This window comes from Aspergillus piperis (assembly GCF_003184755.1).
Source record: "Aspergillus piperis CBS 112811 unplaced genomic scaffold BO85scaffold_9, whole genome shotgun sequence".
NCBI lineage: Eukaryota > Fungi > Ascomycota > Eurotiomycetes > Eurotiales > Aspergillaceae > Aspergillus > Aspergillus piperis.
In genome coordinates, this window is record NW_020291599.1 from 1031480 (window position 1) to 1046507 (window position 15028).

At 50.2% G+C, this 15028-nt stretch overlaps 4 protein-coding genes across 4 annotated transcripts; all 4 read left to right on the forward strand.

Moving 5' to 3' along the window:
- Nucleotides 1–477: 477 nt before the first annotated feature.
- BO85DRAFT_514511 (cutinase family protein) lies at nt 478–1961 on the forward strand (the record flags this gene model as incomplete). Its single annotated transcript, XM_025664764.1, has 5 exons — nt 478–679; nt 732–817; nt 876–1090; nt 1150–1428; nt 1829–1961. Exons 1-5 carry the CDS (start codon nt 604–606, stop codon nt 1959–1961), a joined length of 789 nt encoding a protein of 262 aa, XP_025515630.1. The 5' UTR covers nt 478–603.
- A 2179-nt stretch (nt 1962–4140) lies between these two features.
- On the forward strand, nt 4141–6021 carry BO85DRAFT_478131 (carboxylesterase). The gene is made up of 2 exons (XM_025662878.1): nt 4141–4814; nt 4869–6021. Exons 1-2 carry the CDS (start codon nt 4235–4237, stop codon nt 5891–5893), a joined length of 1605 nt encoding a protein of 534 aa, XP_025515631.1. The 5' UTR covers nt 4141–4234; the 3' UTR covers nt 5894–6021.
- Nucleotides 6022–6823: 802 nt separating this feature from the next.
- On the forward strand, nt 6824–8312 carry BO85DRAFT_421610 (uncharacterized protein; the record flags this gene model as incomplete). Its single annotated transcript, XM_025657937.1, has 8 exons — nt 6824–6850; nt 6936–7101; nt 7170–7222; nt 7310–7529; nt 7584–7634; nt 7693–7716; nt 7768–7875; nt 7936–8312. The coding sequence occupies 8 exons, from the start codon at nt 6824–6826 to the stop codon at nt 8310–8312; spliced, it is 1026 nt and encodes a 341-aa protein (XP_025515632.1).
- A 4131-nt stretch (nt 8313–12443) lies between these two features.
- BO85DRAFT_488420 (uncharacterized protein) lies at nt 12444–13082 on the forward strand (the record flags this gene model as incomplete). The annotated part of the gene is made up of 3 exons (XM_025663532.1): nt 12444–12514; nt 12582–12690; nt 12753–13082. 3 exons carry the CDS (start codon nt 12444–12446, stop codon nt 13080–13082), a joined length of 510 nt encoding a protein of 169 aa, XP_025515633.1.
- Nucleotides 13083–15028: the final 1946 nt, after the last annotated feature.

Below are 15028 nucleotides of genomic sequence, written 5' to 3' on the forward strand. Positions count from 1 at the left end.
TTAGGCTCGCATTTCTCCATGTTCTGTGACCCTGAACCGTCCACCGAGACGAGGGCGTGGTCGGATCGCCCGGTTGATCGACCGTGGCTGATTTTTGGGTCCGAGGGACTTTGTTTACTTGAAACCACTTATGGTCGAGAAAACCATGCATTGATTGCTTGGCAATCGTACCTGTCGAGGTTTCTCGAAGAATAACACGGCGAACTTAACCTCAAAGGCAGGGTCCTGGAGTAGGCGACCCAAAAACATGGTCGGGATGTGAAACACGCCGTTGGTGCGCCGGCACCAGGACCCCTAATTTAGGGTCCTCGGCATGCCACGATGCCAACCCTCAGTCCACGGTTCGTCCCCCTTCGTTGGCCCGTGGTTTGCAAAAATTGGTCGGTCCCTTTGCCCGGAGCCTCTATATACTCTATATCAATACTTCTGCCTGAAACAATGAAACTAGCCTATTTCTCTGGGCATCGGCACACTAATGGGTTCGCCATGTGATGTGCTGGGCGCGTGGGAAAGACCTGAAAGATAAATTTCAGCCCTGCTGCCCAGGTGATGGGCATCGACTAGTGAAGTTTTTCTTTCTCAAAGCACCAAGTGAACATCATAATGAAGCTTCTATCCGTTCTGGTCGGGCTGGCAGGTCTTGCTGCTGCGAGTCCCATGGGACTTGCTGAACGTCAACGTAAGCGGATACCATCATCCTTTTCTCTGAGCGACCCCGGCTAATTGTATAGTTTCTGATGGCAACGAACTGCGCGAGGGCTCTTGCAAGCCCATTATTTTCATCTTTGCCCGAGCATCTACTGAGCCTGGCCTGCTCGTAAGTAACAAACTTCCTTTTACCTAATCAAGCACTCGAATACTGACGAGAATCAAAGGGTATCTCCACTGGTCCTGCTGTGTGCAACGACCTCAAGATGGCCAAAGCTGGCCAGGTCCTCTGCCAGGGCGTGGGGCCCGCATATACGGCTGATCTCATGTCGAATGCACTCCCAGACAACACTTCCCCGGCTGCCATCAGCGAGGCGGAGAGTCTCTTCAAGCTGGCTGCTTCGAAGTGCCCTAACAGCCAGATCCTGGCTGGTGGGTATAGGTTAGTGACTCTTCAATACCCTCCGACCCTTTTTTGTGCACCTGCTAACTTTCATATAGTCAAGGAACAGCCGTGATGGACGACTCCATCAAGCAGCTTTCTGACGACGTCAAGGACAAGATCAAGGGCGTTGTGCTGTTTGGTTACACCCGCAATGCCCAGGAGGGAGGTCAAATCGGCAACTTCCCCAAGGACAAGGTCAAGATCTACTGTGCCATGGGTGATATGGTCTGCGATGGTACCCTTATCGTCACCGCCGCACATTTCACCTATGTCATGAACACGGGTGAAGCTTCTCAGTGGCTGGAATCTAAGCTCAGCGACACCACCACTTCTTCGTTGACCGATTCGTCTTCATCTGGTACCTCTTCGAGCACCTCGACCGGTGATTCCTCTTCGGAGTCCTCGTCCGCAACAGGACTGGGTGGACTGAGTGGTCTATCTGGCCTGGGCTCGTCCACGTCTGGCGGTTTCCCTTCTCTGGCGTCGCTTTTCTAAGCCGCCAAATCCAGATAGGCTGGAGCGGCCGTGATGATAAATAGATGATTTCAACCTCAAGTTTCTCAGGTTTGGTATGTGATTTGAAGAATGCTGTGATGCTTCACATCTTGCAACTTCGTACATTGAACGGCATGTCCGATGGGGCTTGGAGTGGCTGTTACGAGTTCTCCAAGCAAGCTGTTCGATATTAGGTTTTCCTCTCTCATGCTGTTTCGTCTCCACTTTCTATTTTTCCAGGAGTGCCGGGGTGGACTCAGAACACTTACTTGGGTATAATGAGCCTACTGGAGATTTCTGGCCCTGTCTTGTGTCCGTCTCAGTGGTTGAGATTTCTTGCCGTGTGACTAGCCACATCAAGGAAGCGAAGTAGATGACAGACAGTCATGTTTAGGTTCTTTGACCGTGAAAGAGCCTTTGTTACTACGTCGACTTAATCTTTACATTCTAATTAGCCAAAGAAAGCACAAATAACTGATAGGCTTCAAGATCCGAGCCCTTGAATACCCACCTGGTTGCGACACTTTTTCCCCTCCGACAAGGACGACTAGAAAAGTAATTCTACTTTACCGTCGGGCTATATCATGATTCTTTTCGATTAAACTGTAGTTTTAGAATTTTTTTTCTTGCGACAGATAGTTCGTAAGAGCGGAAAAGATTGAAGATGATCGACTGAGGTTCAGAATGAAGACTCTCTAGCTGAATGTGGGATCGCGATGTACATGTGCTGCCTGAGGCATACTGTGCCCTATCGCAGTGCCTCATCGGGAGATGAAAGAAGTAAAGGCGCCCTACTAATCTTATCGCCAGCTCATAAGCTGCCTTAATACAACCGCCAAGGGCTTCCCTTCCATCACTGGGATTGCTTTTTGGTGAATAATCCTGGGAGACGCTGTGTTGACTAGAGGGCAAACCAGATCAAAGACTTGGTAACATTCGGGGGCCAGCCGTTCGGTCTGTATGACCGGTAATCGCTTACAGGAGTAACCCGTTGACAACAGCTATAGATCTCATATGCTGAACAACCCCTTTATCGGGGTGGGGGGTGAGGAGTTTACTCTTCTTTTTTTTTTTTTAGAAAACATGCTCATGGCTGTCACGAACGGTAACATCTCGGTGAGCCTCGTGGGCTAAGTTGGAATTGCTTCTCGCGGATGTCGTTCAATCCTCTTCGGTTAAAGATCCCAGGATTTGTTGAGCGAATGAATCATGTCAAGGCTTTCTTTCGTTCCAGAACCAGGTCGATGGGATGTAAGAGGTCCCACAAATGAGTGATCCCTTGTGCAGGTCGCGAAAAAATAGTTCAATCCCGCTAGGGTCGGAACTGCCGTCTATTTCTGATCTAGCACAATCGTGTGAAGCTCTCTTATCTCCAAATTTTACGTCGTGATGGCTGCCTCTTCCATCGTTCGCAGGATTGCCATCAAGTATAACACTGTGGCTGACCTCGTCTCGCTGCATTGTTTTCGGCGGGTACCGAATTGGGTAAACTCCGCGAGGTGCGCGGACCCTCTCCCTTTTTTGACTCTGTTTATCCTTCAGTTCATGGCGGGCAGGCTGGTCGACGAACGAATAGATAACCCTTTGGAAGTATTTGTCAACATCATGATTTTACTAAAACCTGATTGGGGTGGACGTTTGTGGATGTCCAGTGTCGATAACCGAACCACATGGCAATGGGACGAACAGCCGGTTCCTTGCATGGTGGAGACCTCGGAAGACGGGATTGACTAGGACTGAAATGTGTGATGCCGGCAGATCTCCCAGGAGATACTCTGAATGGTATCCTCTTGTGAACATGATAGTAGACTGAGAGGGAAACAGAGGGAGAAGGAAGTGACCAGCAGCACGTGGCCGAGTAAATAACCCCCATCACGTGTGGCCATTCCAACCGGTAACTACTGGCACTGACTTCCCTCTTCCCACCTTCCACCTTCCAACTTCCAACATTACAATCAACTTCTGCTGCTTCTTCATCACCTTCCACTCTCCTTCTCAGCGAATAGTACTATTACTTCATCGTTCTTCACTCGAGTACCACCAATGACACCTCTTGTTTCTCCACCCCTCTGGTATTGCTTCTAGGGACTTCTGAACCCCCAGCAAAACATACTTCGTATCTCTGCACGACCCATCCCCAGCAATATCCATTAGTCACAGTCCTCCCTGGTCTGCTCTCCCCTCCATTGCATCTAGGCAGCAGTATGGCCTGATAGGAAGTCTCTGACTGACTCGAGAATCGATAGTTTCGCGCCTCCCACGCCAAGCTCTGTCCACCACGTGGGAGAGACCCCCCCGCCGACGACAGAATACTCGATACACAGCATCCGGAAATGGCACCATGGACTAACCTCCACTGAATCGGCTGATTCTGACTGGCCTCGTCTCGCATCCATCGACTCGCCGTACCAATCAAGTTAGACCTGGTCTCGCCCTGGTGGAGTGGTGCCAGTTAGCGGAACGGCGGCGCGGGTGGAGAACCATGGAATCTCTCCTTCGGAGCAAATTCCACGCCTTCCGGGCGCGGCTTTTCCCTTCTTCACCCGCGACCCGTTTAAATAGGGACCCCCTGCTGCGTGGCCATCATCATGCCGGCTCTTGTTCTTGCACGCCTCATCCTCAATTTCTATACTGCCATTCTCCAGTATGGGCTTGATGCGCAAGACTGCTGACCAGGCCCTGGGCCTGACCGCCACCGCCCTGGCTCTGGTCAGTGCCGCCCAGGCCACGGCCCCGTCCGTCACCGTCTCCCAGGGTCTCGTCCATGGCTTCGAGAAAAATGACACCAATGTCTTCCTGGGCATCCCGTTTGCCGAGACGACCGCTGGTGAAAACCGCTGGAAGGCCCCCAAGGCTCTGTCGTGCTTTGCCGGAGGCGAGTTCAATGCTACCACCTATGGCCCCTCGTGCGCGCAGGCCATGTCTGGCACCGCCATCACGGCCCAGAGCGAGGACTGCCTCAGCCTGAACATCTGGACTCCGCTAAGCGGTAGTGATCTGCCCGTCTTCGTTTATATCTACGGCGGAGCCATGGTTACTGGTGGCAGCAGTAATGCCCAATGGCAGGGTTACAACTTCGCCCGCAAGGACGTCATCTATGTCAACTTCAACTACCGCGAGAGCATTTACGCTTCGCCTAATGCCCCGGAACTGGAGGGCCAGTCGCAAAATTTTGGCATCATGGATGTTGAATTGGCCGTGCAGTGGGTTTATGACAACATCGAAGGTATGCTTTCTAGTTCCATTGCCAGTTAGTCACTGTTACTAACCGACGACGCAGCTTTCGGAGGAAACAAGTCGAACATCGTGCTGGGTGGTCACTCCTCTGGCGGTGTGCACGTCGACCATTACCTCTGGAATCACCCGGAGACTTTCCTGGCTGGCGCCGTGGAGATGTCGGCCAACGCTGAGTCCGGTCCGGCCTATGCCCCGGCCGGCGTGGCTCTGGCTCAGGTCGTTGAGGATATGTTGGCAGCCAACGTGACGCTCGGCTGTGATGCCAGCAACTACACGCTGGACTGCCTGCGCGAGGTTGATACCTACGCCTTCCAGACCACCTACTTCAATTCCACTTCCAACACCTGGTTCTCCCCCGTTGTCGACAACATCACCCGCTTCTCCAACTACACCGACCGTTTTGCTCAAGGCCACTACCCCAAGTCCCTGCCTCTTATGGTTGGTAACTCTGACCAGGAGGGCCGTCTGTTTGCCTATGCCTATGCCTCTGAAAACACCAACTTCACCGAGTGGATCCACACCTTCGACGCGGATGTTGCCTGGGTGCCGTCCGAGGAGCTCTTGGATGCGTATAACAGCTCTGACTACTCGTCCGTCTCCTTTGAGAGCGGCGCCTGCTACGGTGATGCCCGTTTCCTCTGCTCAACCGACTACCTTGTCGACGTGCGCTCGAATGAGCAGCCCACCTGGATCTACCGCTGGTTTGGTAACTATTCGAACGTGATTGGCGTCGCCGGCATTGGCCCCTCCCACGGCAGCGAGGTGCCCTTCTTCCACGGTGGTAATGAGTGCTTCTCCAAGTTGAGCGACGTTACCACCGCCGAACAGGAGCTGGCGGACTACATGAACGACTGGTTTGTGGCCTGGATCAAGGAGCCCAGCGCCGGCCCCGGATGGGACCAAGCTCAACCCGTTAACGGTCCTTTGGCTCGCCTGGGAGTTCCAGGCAACGAGCTGGCGATCGAGATGAGCACTACCGGCGCCTACAACGGACGCTGCCAGGCCGTATACAAGCCTAACTTCCCCAAGTACCCAGTGGTGCAGAACCCGGTGCTTCTGGATTCGTAGGCGATGGAGAACGACGTGACGATGTGACTAGCGACGCCGCCGTGGGGCGTGCAATTTTTTTTGTAAACCAATTTCATTCTACGAGACATAATTTCATTTAATGATTTCATTTCCGTGTATATGTTAAGACTTTAAAATTTTATTGTATGACCTAATGTGAATGCGGCACTAGCTTGTTTTAGAATGCCTCCGACCTTGGCTGGCTCCAGGCTTGCGCCATCAGCTGGTAGGCTGCAATGCTCGGATACCAAGCTGGCTGTCGGCGGAATCCGTTTCCTTTCACTGCTACTGCTGTCTTCCAGAAAACTTGGAACGTGCTTGTTGGCGTTGGGACTGGATCGATAGTGTTCCTCCCCGTCCCTGGCCCTGAACGGATCGTGATTCGCCTGGACGATCACCTTGCAGGCCTGCAGGAACACCACTACCGGACTGCGCGGTGCAACGCGGACGATGGCCGAGGGCAACCCTAAATTGCGGGTACTTGATCCGCCGAAGTTCACCCAGCGCCGCAATCAGCATTGATCTGGTGGATCATTGCGGAACCAACTATCGAACTTAATTGTTTGGGAACCCAAGAATTCATCTGGAATGTCTCAGACGGGCCCCATTGCCAGGAACCCAGGCACATCACTGAGAATGACTGGCGGACCAAATGCAAGACAGAACAGTTCCATACCTCCCTTACAGTTTGGGTTTGCCATGCCCTGGTTCTAGTTGAGCTAAACTTAAACTTCTTCAGCGACAAGCAGCAAACACCACCGAGTGGCCGAGAAATTTTGCCTGGAGACAAGGACCTTTTTCCCCTGGTCCGATAGTTATTAATCCTGGGTTAACAAGGATGCCCCCCAGATAAGATCCAAAATATGCCTCTTCGTCCTTGCACGTCTCTGCTGTTGTCGTGAGCGTCCGAAGTATCGCACGTCCATCGCCATGGCTCGTCCGGACGTTGGCCAAGTGGTATGAGCTCCTACTGTCCATTTCTGAGACATGTCGGTCTTTCTCGCCTTTTGCTAACCTCTGGTGCTCTGACTTCGCGGATTAGGTGGCATGGTATATCTGCACGGTCGCTGCATGCATCTTCCTCGTGTTTCGGCTGATCATCCGGTGGCGACTCCTCAAAAAGCTCTATCTCGATGACTTCTTCGTTGTTGCCGCCGCGTTATGTCTGATCGGTGACTTGGGCATTCAGCACTACATGTTCACCCAGGGTTTGTCCTTTCTTTCGCCTACTAGTGATCCGTGCGACGTCTAACCACCCGTTTCTCCCCACCCACAGGCATGTCAGAAATGGCCAAGACAACCACGGCCGAAAAGATCAACATGCAGAAAGTCAGTATGCGGACAGGGATCTGCACTCCCAAGCATCCACACCTCCGCTCGTTGCTCGTTGCTGACTCTGTTTACCCCCTGCCACAGTTGATCATTCCCGGGTCCACCTTGTATGTCACCTCGCTCTGGCTTATCAAGGCCAGTATGGTGCTATTCTACAAGCGCCTGGCCGATCGCACCAAGTATCAGACCATCTACAACATCACCTTAGGTGTCCTGGCCGCTGCTTGGCTGGTGCTGTTCTTCGACATCGTCTTCAAATGCTATCCTCCAGATCGCCAATGGAAGAGCTTTGAGAATCCGGATTGTGAGTGGGAGAGGAATTGGGTGCTCTAGTAGATGTTTACTGACTAGCTGCTAGTGACGTGTTCCGAGAAGCAGTCGACGATTAACTACTGGTTGACAATCCTATGTATGGCACCCTTCCGTATCTTGTATCTTGTTGAACTTACAGCTAACCATGCCCCTAGTCAACATCTTCAGTGATGTCTTCAGTAAGAAAAGTCCCGACAACGAGCTCATTGAACAGTGAACTAACGTGACAGTCATCTGTCTTCCTATCTCTCAGGTGGCCCGTCTCAAGATGCCGAGAAAGCAGAAGCTCGGTGTAATATCCGTATTTCTGCTGGGTGTCATCGTTGTCATCACTAGCAGTCAGTCTTTCCTCCAGATTTCTACATCACATAAAGTCAAAGTCAGGCTAACGGCACCAGTTATCCGCGCTATCTATTCTCACTTGGGCGAGCAGATGATTACATGCACGGTCTCCATGATTGAAACAGCTATTGCTATCATCGCGTCGTGCTTGCCTGTCCTGCGAACGTTGGTCTTTGGTTCCCACTCGCGCACCGGCACGTACAGCGGCCGTCGAGGATACGAGCTGTCCAACTCCGGGGCTGCTGGATTGGCCAGTAAACAGCATACCACTGTGTCGGTATCACGCGGGGGGCCGGATGAGCTGTCGCGGCATGACTCGGAAGATGAGCTGGTTAAGGAGAATATGTCGGCCGAAGATCCCACCGCGGGCATCTCAGTGACACGGGAGTATTTCGTACATGAGGGCGCTATGGAACGGCAGAGCATGCGATAGATAACAAACCGGAAGCGTCAACATCCGCTTATACCATAGAGCTTGGATTAATCGAGTTTAAAAATAGTAATTTATATGAATGTCATTCTTCATCAGGAGAAACCAGAGAGTATAAGATCTGCACATCTGGGAGATAGAGTTGCCGATCACAGTGGGACCGCGACCTTAGCCTAACGATGTCTTGTACAATAAACACTAGTGATGTTGGTAACGGCTACCATCGTCCGCCAAGGCCCCAGAATGGCCTTCTAGAAGTTGGACCCTATTCTTTAATGGGAGAATAAGTACTACTAGTGTTGCTAGTGGTATATACATAGGCTAAATTGGTGGTGAAGTCCAACTCCTAGTTATCACATTGCTATGTTCCCATGATAGCGCTCAAGACGGTCAATTTTATTTCTTGCTAATTCAATTCCTCATAGCCATGGATCTCTATCCAATGTAATATTGTTATTTGCAGCAGCATCATTACATTCTGCTAATGTTTTAGCTAGCGAATCGTCGTTATTATATTCAGTACATATTATTTTGTAAGCGAGTATATCCATCGGTGGAATATATATATTTCGGCTCCCGGGACCCAAATCTGCACCAACAAGATAGTAGAGAGCACTATGTTTTGTTACATGTTGTAACTGGCACCACAGCCAAGTAAGCCGACTATATTACATTAACACCGTTCTTACACCATTCCTTGTTATACATCATGCTACAATTGCTCAAGCTACAGCTGAAACTCATCATCTTCAGGTCTTTTCAGGGTCCCCAGTTCAAGGGCCGCTTACTCATCCAGTTCTATCCGTCCCGAGACGGTCATGATCGACATTGCCCAATCAGGCATGTTAATACTCTCTCATCCGATTGGCAGGAAGATTTCTTTGGTCTGACCAATCATTCGGCATTTGCGAAGAGCGAAACCCACAGAGTTTCCGTTTCCGGATGGATTCATAAAACATGGTTAGAGAGATATGCCTGCATTAGTAAGCACGGTGAATGCCTTGTGCAAACTGCACTCATAGTACTCAAGTTATATGATCAGGAGTATCAATGTATTCCGTCGTTGCACATTGCTAAAACCATTGAGCTGTACCATAGTGGATTATGGAAAATCGGCGGACATGTCCTCACGGATATCACCCTGGTCGGTCGTCGGGTGGTGTAGGTGAGTGGTAATCATCCTGACTGATACTGGATAGACTTCTAATACTAAGGACCTTATGCATGTTTAGAATAAGTACAGCGGGCTGAATTTACAGTGACTATGATCAACTATATGGGGGGAGGGGTGATTGGATATATAGGAAGTACCGAGGAGGCATTTGAAACAATATGAAGTATAGTTCTTGGTACTTATCTTTTGACCACTCTATGCATACTCAACAGAATTGACATCTATAGGTAGATTTTGGAAGTCTTCCATATAGATTCTACTTGCTTCTATTTACCCAAAGTGGCATCGGAAAACAATAATCATAACTTTTTTATGATTACCTACATACTGAGGTAGCCCCTGTATCTGAGTTGTTGTGAGTCTGTATAGCTACTTACTTGATGACACTCTAGTGACTCGAGCAGGCTATAATCAAACCAAATTAACCCCATCCGTTTCATTTAAACTATATAATCACCTGGGCGGCGGGGGGGGACTTCTGTTGCATATACTGCCGAGCTATGCCTGGTCAAGGCAGCGCTAATAGATATGCTATCGGCCTGTCAATCTTTGTGCATCAGCGTCATTGAGGTAGAGACCTTGATTGCGCAGCCGACCCGCACAATTGGGACGTCGACGGCTTCATCACGATTGCTATCGGTGGGCTGTGCAACGCGGTCAAACAGTCTTCCTGCACTTCGATTCTTGCCTACGCAATCGCCTTACCGTACTTGTGCCTCACACTGGTAATTAGTATAACTATCAGCTATGATATAAGACACAGTCTCACAGTTACCGTCTTATTCAGAGCCAAAAGAAGCATGTACCAGCATGCCTCGGTCTCGGTGAATGCATCTTATTCCGTACAGTCTTCTTCTTGCTCGGGCTGAGGCATTTCTATCACGCAAGTGCAGTCCCTGGGCCGAAGGATACCACCGAAGGGGCATGAAAATGCCCTTGAGAGCAGGCGCGCATATTGCCCTGTATGCCAGCCTTTCCCTGGTGCACTGGTCGGGCTGAAACTCTATCGCGACGAACACATTTCCAATATACACACCGTCATTATGCGGGTTGCCAGACTTTCCCGCATGTAATTTGGGAGAGAGACATGCGTAGTTTAGGCAAGGCTTTTTACTCTATACTAAAGATAGCCAGTATCCTGAAAATGGTTGGAACTCCACTTACGATTATAACCATGGCGTCTAGTACCTGCACTAAACTTTACAGGGTGATTGACTGGCTCCGCATCGCCCACAGCGGCCTGCGCGATATCAACGCTTCACGCCGACCTGGCATACCTTTCAGCAATGTTCCGTTGGCTCATGCGACGCCCGTAGCTCGTTCTGTGTGGGTTCATTGCCCGATTTCGAAGATCGATGATCACTGCTGTTATCGGAGCCTCAAAATGAGGAAGACCACCATGGCTGCCTTTTGAGAGCGGTGATGATATTTGACGGAATCTGTCGACAATCAAGATAGAGGCAACCCTGAAAATATCATGGTCATGCTCACACCTCTATAATTCAGACACAAAGTGGCGGGAGACCGATATCGGATATATGTGCACCAATAATTCTCTCGTCCGATGATCAGATTCCCGCCATTGTACTTGGTGGAACCGACAGGAGACTCAGCCAGACAACGTGAAAATGGACATATATATCCAAGCCTATAATCCAGCCTTCACAGATGAGTTATCTCCTGTGGACAGGTCAGATTCCTGAAATCGCCTAGCCTAGCCTTTTCTGATGTAGGGTAACTGCATTATTGTTGATGAAAAGGTCTCAATATCAGTGGGGGTCACCGCTAACAGCCCGTCGTTAAGCGCAGAATGGAGAAGAAGTCATGGATCCTATTCCTGGACGAGCCACGGGGTCGATTAATGCCGCAGGCGAGAATCTGGCTGAAGTAATAGTGAACCATGCAGAAACCGGCTGCTCAATGATCATGATTACCCATGAACTATTCACGGTTCTCGTGGCATTATATCGTTGTGTTGCGACAAGGCATTAATACCCGCCAAAGCACCCAATAACTAGTGCTTGCTCAGGTGAAGTCTATCATACCTAGCCCACGGCAGAAATTGAATTCGATGGCCGAGGCTAGAGAGGTAATGGTAGAATAAGAAGAAGAGAGAGAAGAAAGAAGAAAGAGCCGCATGCCAACAAGTATTCAGTAATCAGTGTGGAAATGGGAACGGTCGCGAAGAACTTCACTACTATACCAAATGCTTTCTGAAGGAAGTCATATTGTTGTAAGCAACCAAAGTGGTCAAAGGCTTCCATAGTTCGTAGATCTCACTAAGAGTTTTTGGTGTAGCTGGTAAGTTGGCTCTGACCTCTGCAATGGTCTGTCAGCTATCCTGAGATAGACACAGCAGGCCTCTCGCTCCAAAGTTGGCTCGTCGCAAAGCTGGTCAAGATGTTCCACTGTTGAGGTTCGAGGTTGTTTGACACGCCCAACTTTATTCTTGGATGTTCTTCACTCTAGCCCTTGCCCTGGTGGGCTGCTGTAGCCTGATAAGGATGTCGTCGAACTAAATGTACATCAAAGGAATTAGGTTAGCCTGTGAGAGGCACTTTCGAGGAGAGGAGAACCGATTGTCATCAGTTTGCGGCGTCGACTTACAGGCAGGATCACTTCCGTAAGTTGTTCCAAAAGCTCTTATCATACTTAGAAATGCAAAGTTTTCGTCCGGAAGCCCGGTCTCCTTTCCCTCTGTAGAACCAAGCAGTTCCATGGATTATTTGGACCAACCAGCGTCTTCTCGCTCATTTCCATACTCAGTTACGCTGGCTGCATGAAACTCCCTCCGCTTTCGGCTGAAGGTTGGAAGCCATCATCTTCTTGACCGTGGTGGGTTTTCTCCTGCTCGCGGGCTTCGAAAAGATCCGCTACGAAATCATGTATGACTGGAGGAACGCGGAGGCTTTTGCAAGTAGCTTCGAAATGATATCAGGGTCGGTAAAGAGCCCGGAAAGATGACCGTCCTGATAATGAAAAACGCGGTTCTCCGATGTTCCGCACTTCTGAAGGGACAGCAGCAGAAGGAGTTCGTAAGGCGTGGCTTGGCATCCTAGTGTTTGCGTATTTGGCTAACGCGGCACTGTGTACCATAGCGCTGAAGTCCTCCGTCCCGCGCAGTTTTGCTTAGGAGATGAAAACGCCGATCGCATCGATAGCGCTACGTACGGGGGTGGAATCATGGCGTTGGGGAAACCCGACACCGTCACCTTCGCTGAGTGTATTGCGATATTCCAGGCGGGACATTCTCATGGGCAAGTCTTCAGCTCTTCAGCTTCGGCCCAAACATCGCTCAGGCCAAGGCTTCGGAAAACTCGATATCCGAAGAGAGGAACAAACCAGGTGCGACGACAAAGGAAGAAGAAACTGAAAATTTAGACTCTGCCGATCGCGGCTTGACGGCAGATCTGGTGTTTCAGGGCGTTGCCTTCGAGCCTTTTGGCTCCATGACGCCCACCTTTGTCCACTCGAACCTGACAATTGCAAGTGGGTCGTTTGTAGCCTCTGCGGCTGCTTCCCGCGGCGGCAAGTCCACAATTAATTTATCGCTGGAACCATTCGACGAGCCAATCTCGGGGACCATCCTCTTAGGGTGACGCAAAAACGCCGTATCAAGTTGGCATATAACCGTCGAGTTCCGCCTCTAGTCACCCAAGGCCCCATATATTTGCTGGGACCATCGGACATAGCTCCCTGCCTGGCCTAGAACATTAAACACCTTCAGCGAGAATTTAGTCATGAAATGACGCAGGTGTGTGAAGACACGAATGTCTTCAATCCAGCACATGGCTGTCAGCTGGCTATCCGACTGTGCTGGGGACTGTTACGCATACTGCATTTGTCGGCAGCCATGAGCGGCAGTCAGAAGCAGCTTGAACTGTGAATCGGTGTATCGTGCGTGTCTTGTTACACAATCTTCACTGCTGCTTCTGGATACAACCGCCTCAGGCCTAGATTCATATTTCAAAAAGCTGGCCAGGGAGCCATGGAGCATCTGGCATCCAATCATGATTTGCCAGTGATTGTTTGGGCACACCGATTAGCGACAACCAAAAAGCAAGTCATGATCTTCCGTCTCGGCGAGAACTGTGCTAGCCGGGGTTCTTATGTTCTTGAAGAGGGATATCATCATGATTTGCTGCACAAAAAAGGTATCTACTGGCTGATGGTAAGAGTAGCCTTTTCGACCGTTATTGCGATATAACACGGGGAATCCGGTTCACTGAATGGCCAGTCATTAGCAGTGTCCAGAACAACTTGGCGATTGAATCAGTAGTAACCTTATCATGGCATGTGGTCATAAATAGGTAGTTAGTAGTGTTTTGGAACCGAACCAGGCGGACAAGGTGAATAGTGAGATATCAAATAAAGAAAGAGTTCCTGACGAATATAGAGAACGGGTCACCTCAGACGGGGTGCGTAGTGCAAATCTTCATCACCATGATAGAATAGTCCGAGCTACGTATGAAAGCTGGTTTATGCCTGAAGCCCACACCTGGATGTATGAAACAGCGATATACCCAGTGGGCGAATTAGAAAGGCGGTAACTGCGAGTTTCTGCCGCTGCCTGTGAGTAACACTTGCGGTAGGCGGTAAGCAGTTCCTCTGCTTACCTTTCTCTGGTCTCTTTCTCCCTTTTGCCCAAGTTCCTCCATCCGTCTATACTTCCTTTCTGGGTTCATAGTCAAAAACATACATAGTGTCGACGTACCTTCCAAGTTCGGTCCCTGCCATAATATAAAGCGTCCAAGCATCCAAGCCTTGAGCGTCTTTCATGGTTTCGGCACGTAAGGCCGCTCCATCATTGCCGGGGGAGGGGATGGGGAGCCCATCCCATTGGCGCATAGCCTGGTGGACCGGCGCAACATATTACCAAGTTAGGAATAAGGAATCAGTCCAGGCCGCATCGAGTGCAACGACCGCGAAGATCGTCTCAGATGGGACACTTCGACAAGAACACGGAGATCTGCCCTCCTTGGCGCCCCAGGCATTCATGGGATTGGCCCTGCTATGGTAAAGTTCAACTATGGTACGTGGGATTTAGCCTGGAGAGAATTCAACTCGAACAGGGTGGTATTGCACCTGTGCCTCGGACGGACATTACTACGTGACGGAGTTTCGGGGTAGACATTAGTAAGACACGATGCTGGAGGACTGGTCTCCTATGACAAATTTCTTGACCATGAGGACAAAAACAAATCAGCCACAACGAATTTTTGGATATTTGGACTTTTATGTCTTAACAAGATCATGTCCGGCTTGGGTCCCCCTATCGGCCGACATCCGTTCTAGACCACTTGGCTTTTGGAGTCCCATCGTTGTTCGGTATAGGTGGGCCATAAACCTTATTGTGCTTCTCAAACTCCAATGAAATCGTCCGCTTGTCTCCAACGGTTCCTGTGTGGGCTCCGGATACCTCATCCAGCTGTCACCACAAAAGATAACTCGACCCGAAGCTTTTGAGACAGGGCTGCCCTGCATGACCCTAAACCTCGGTTCATGCCTCCGTCAGGCAGCTTGCTTCTATTTCTGTCTCACGGAA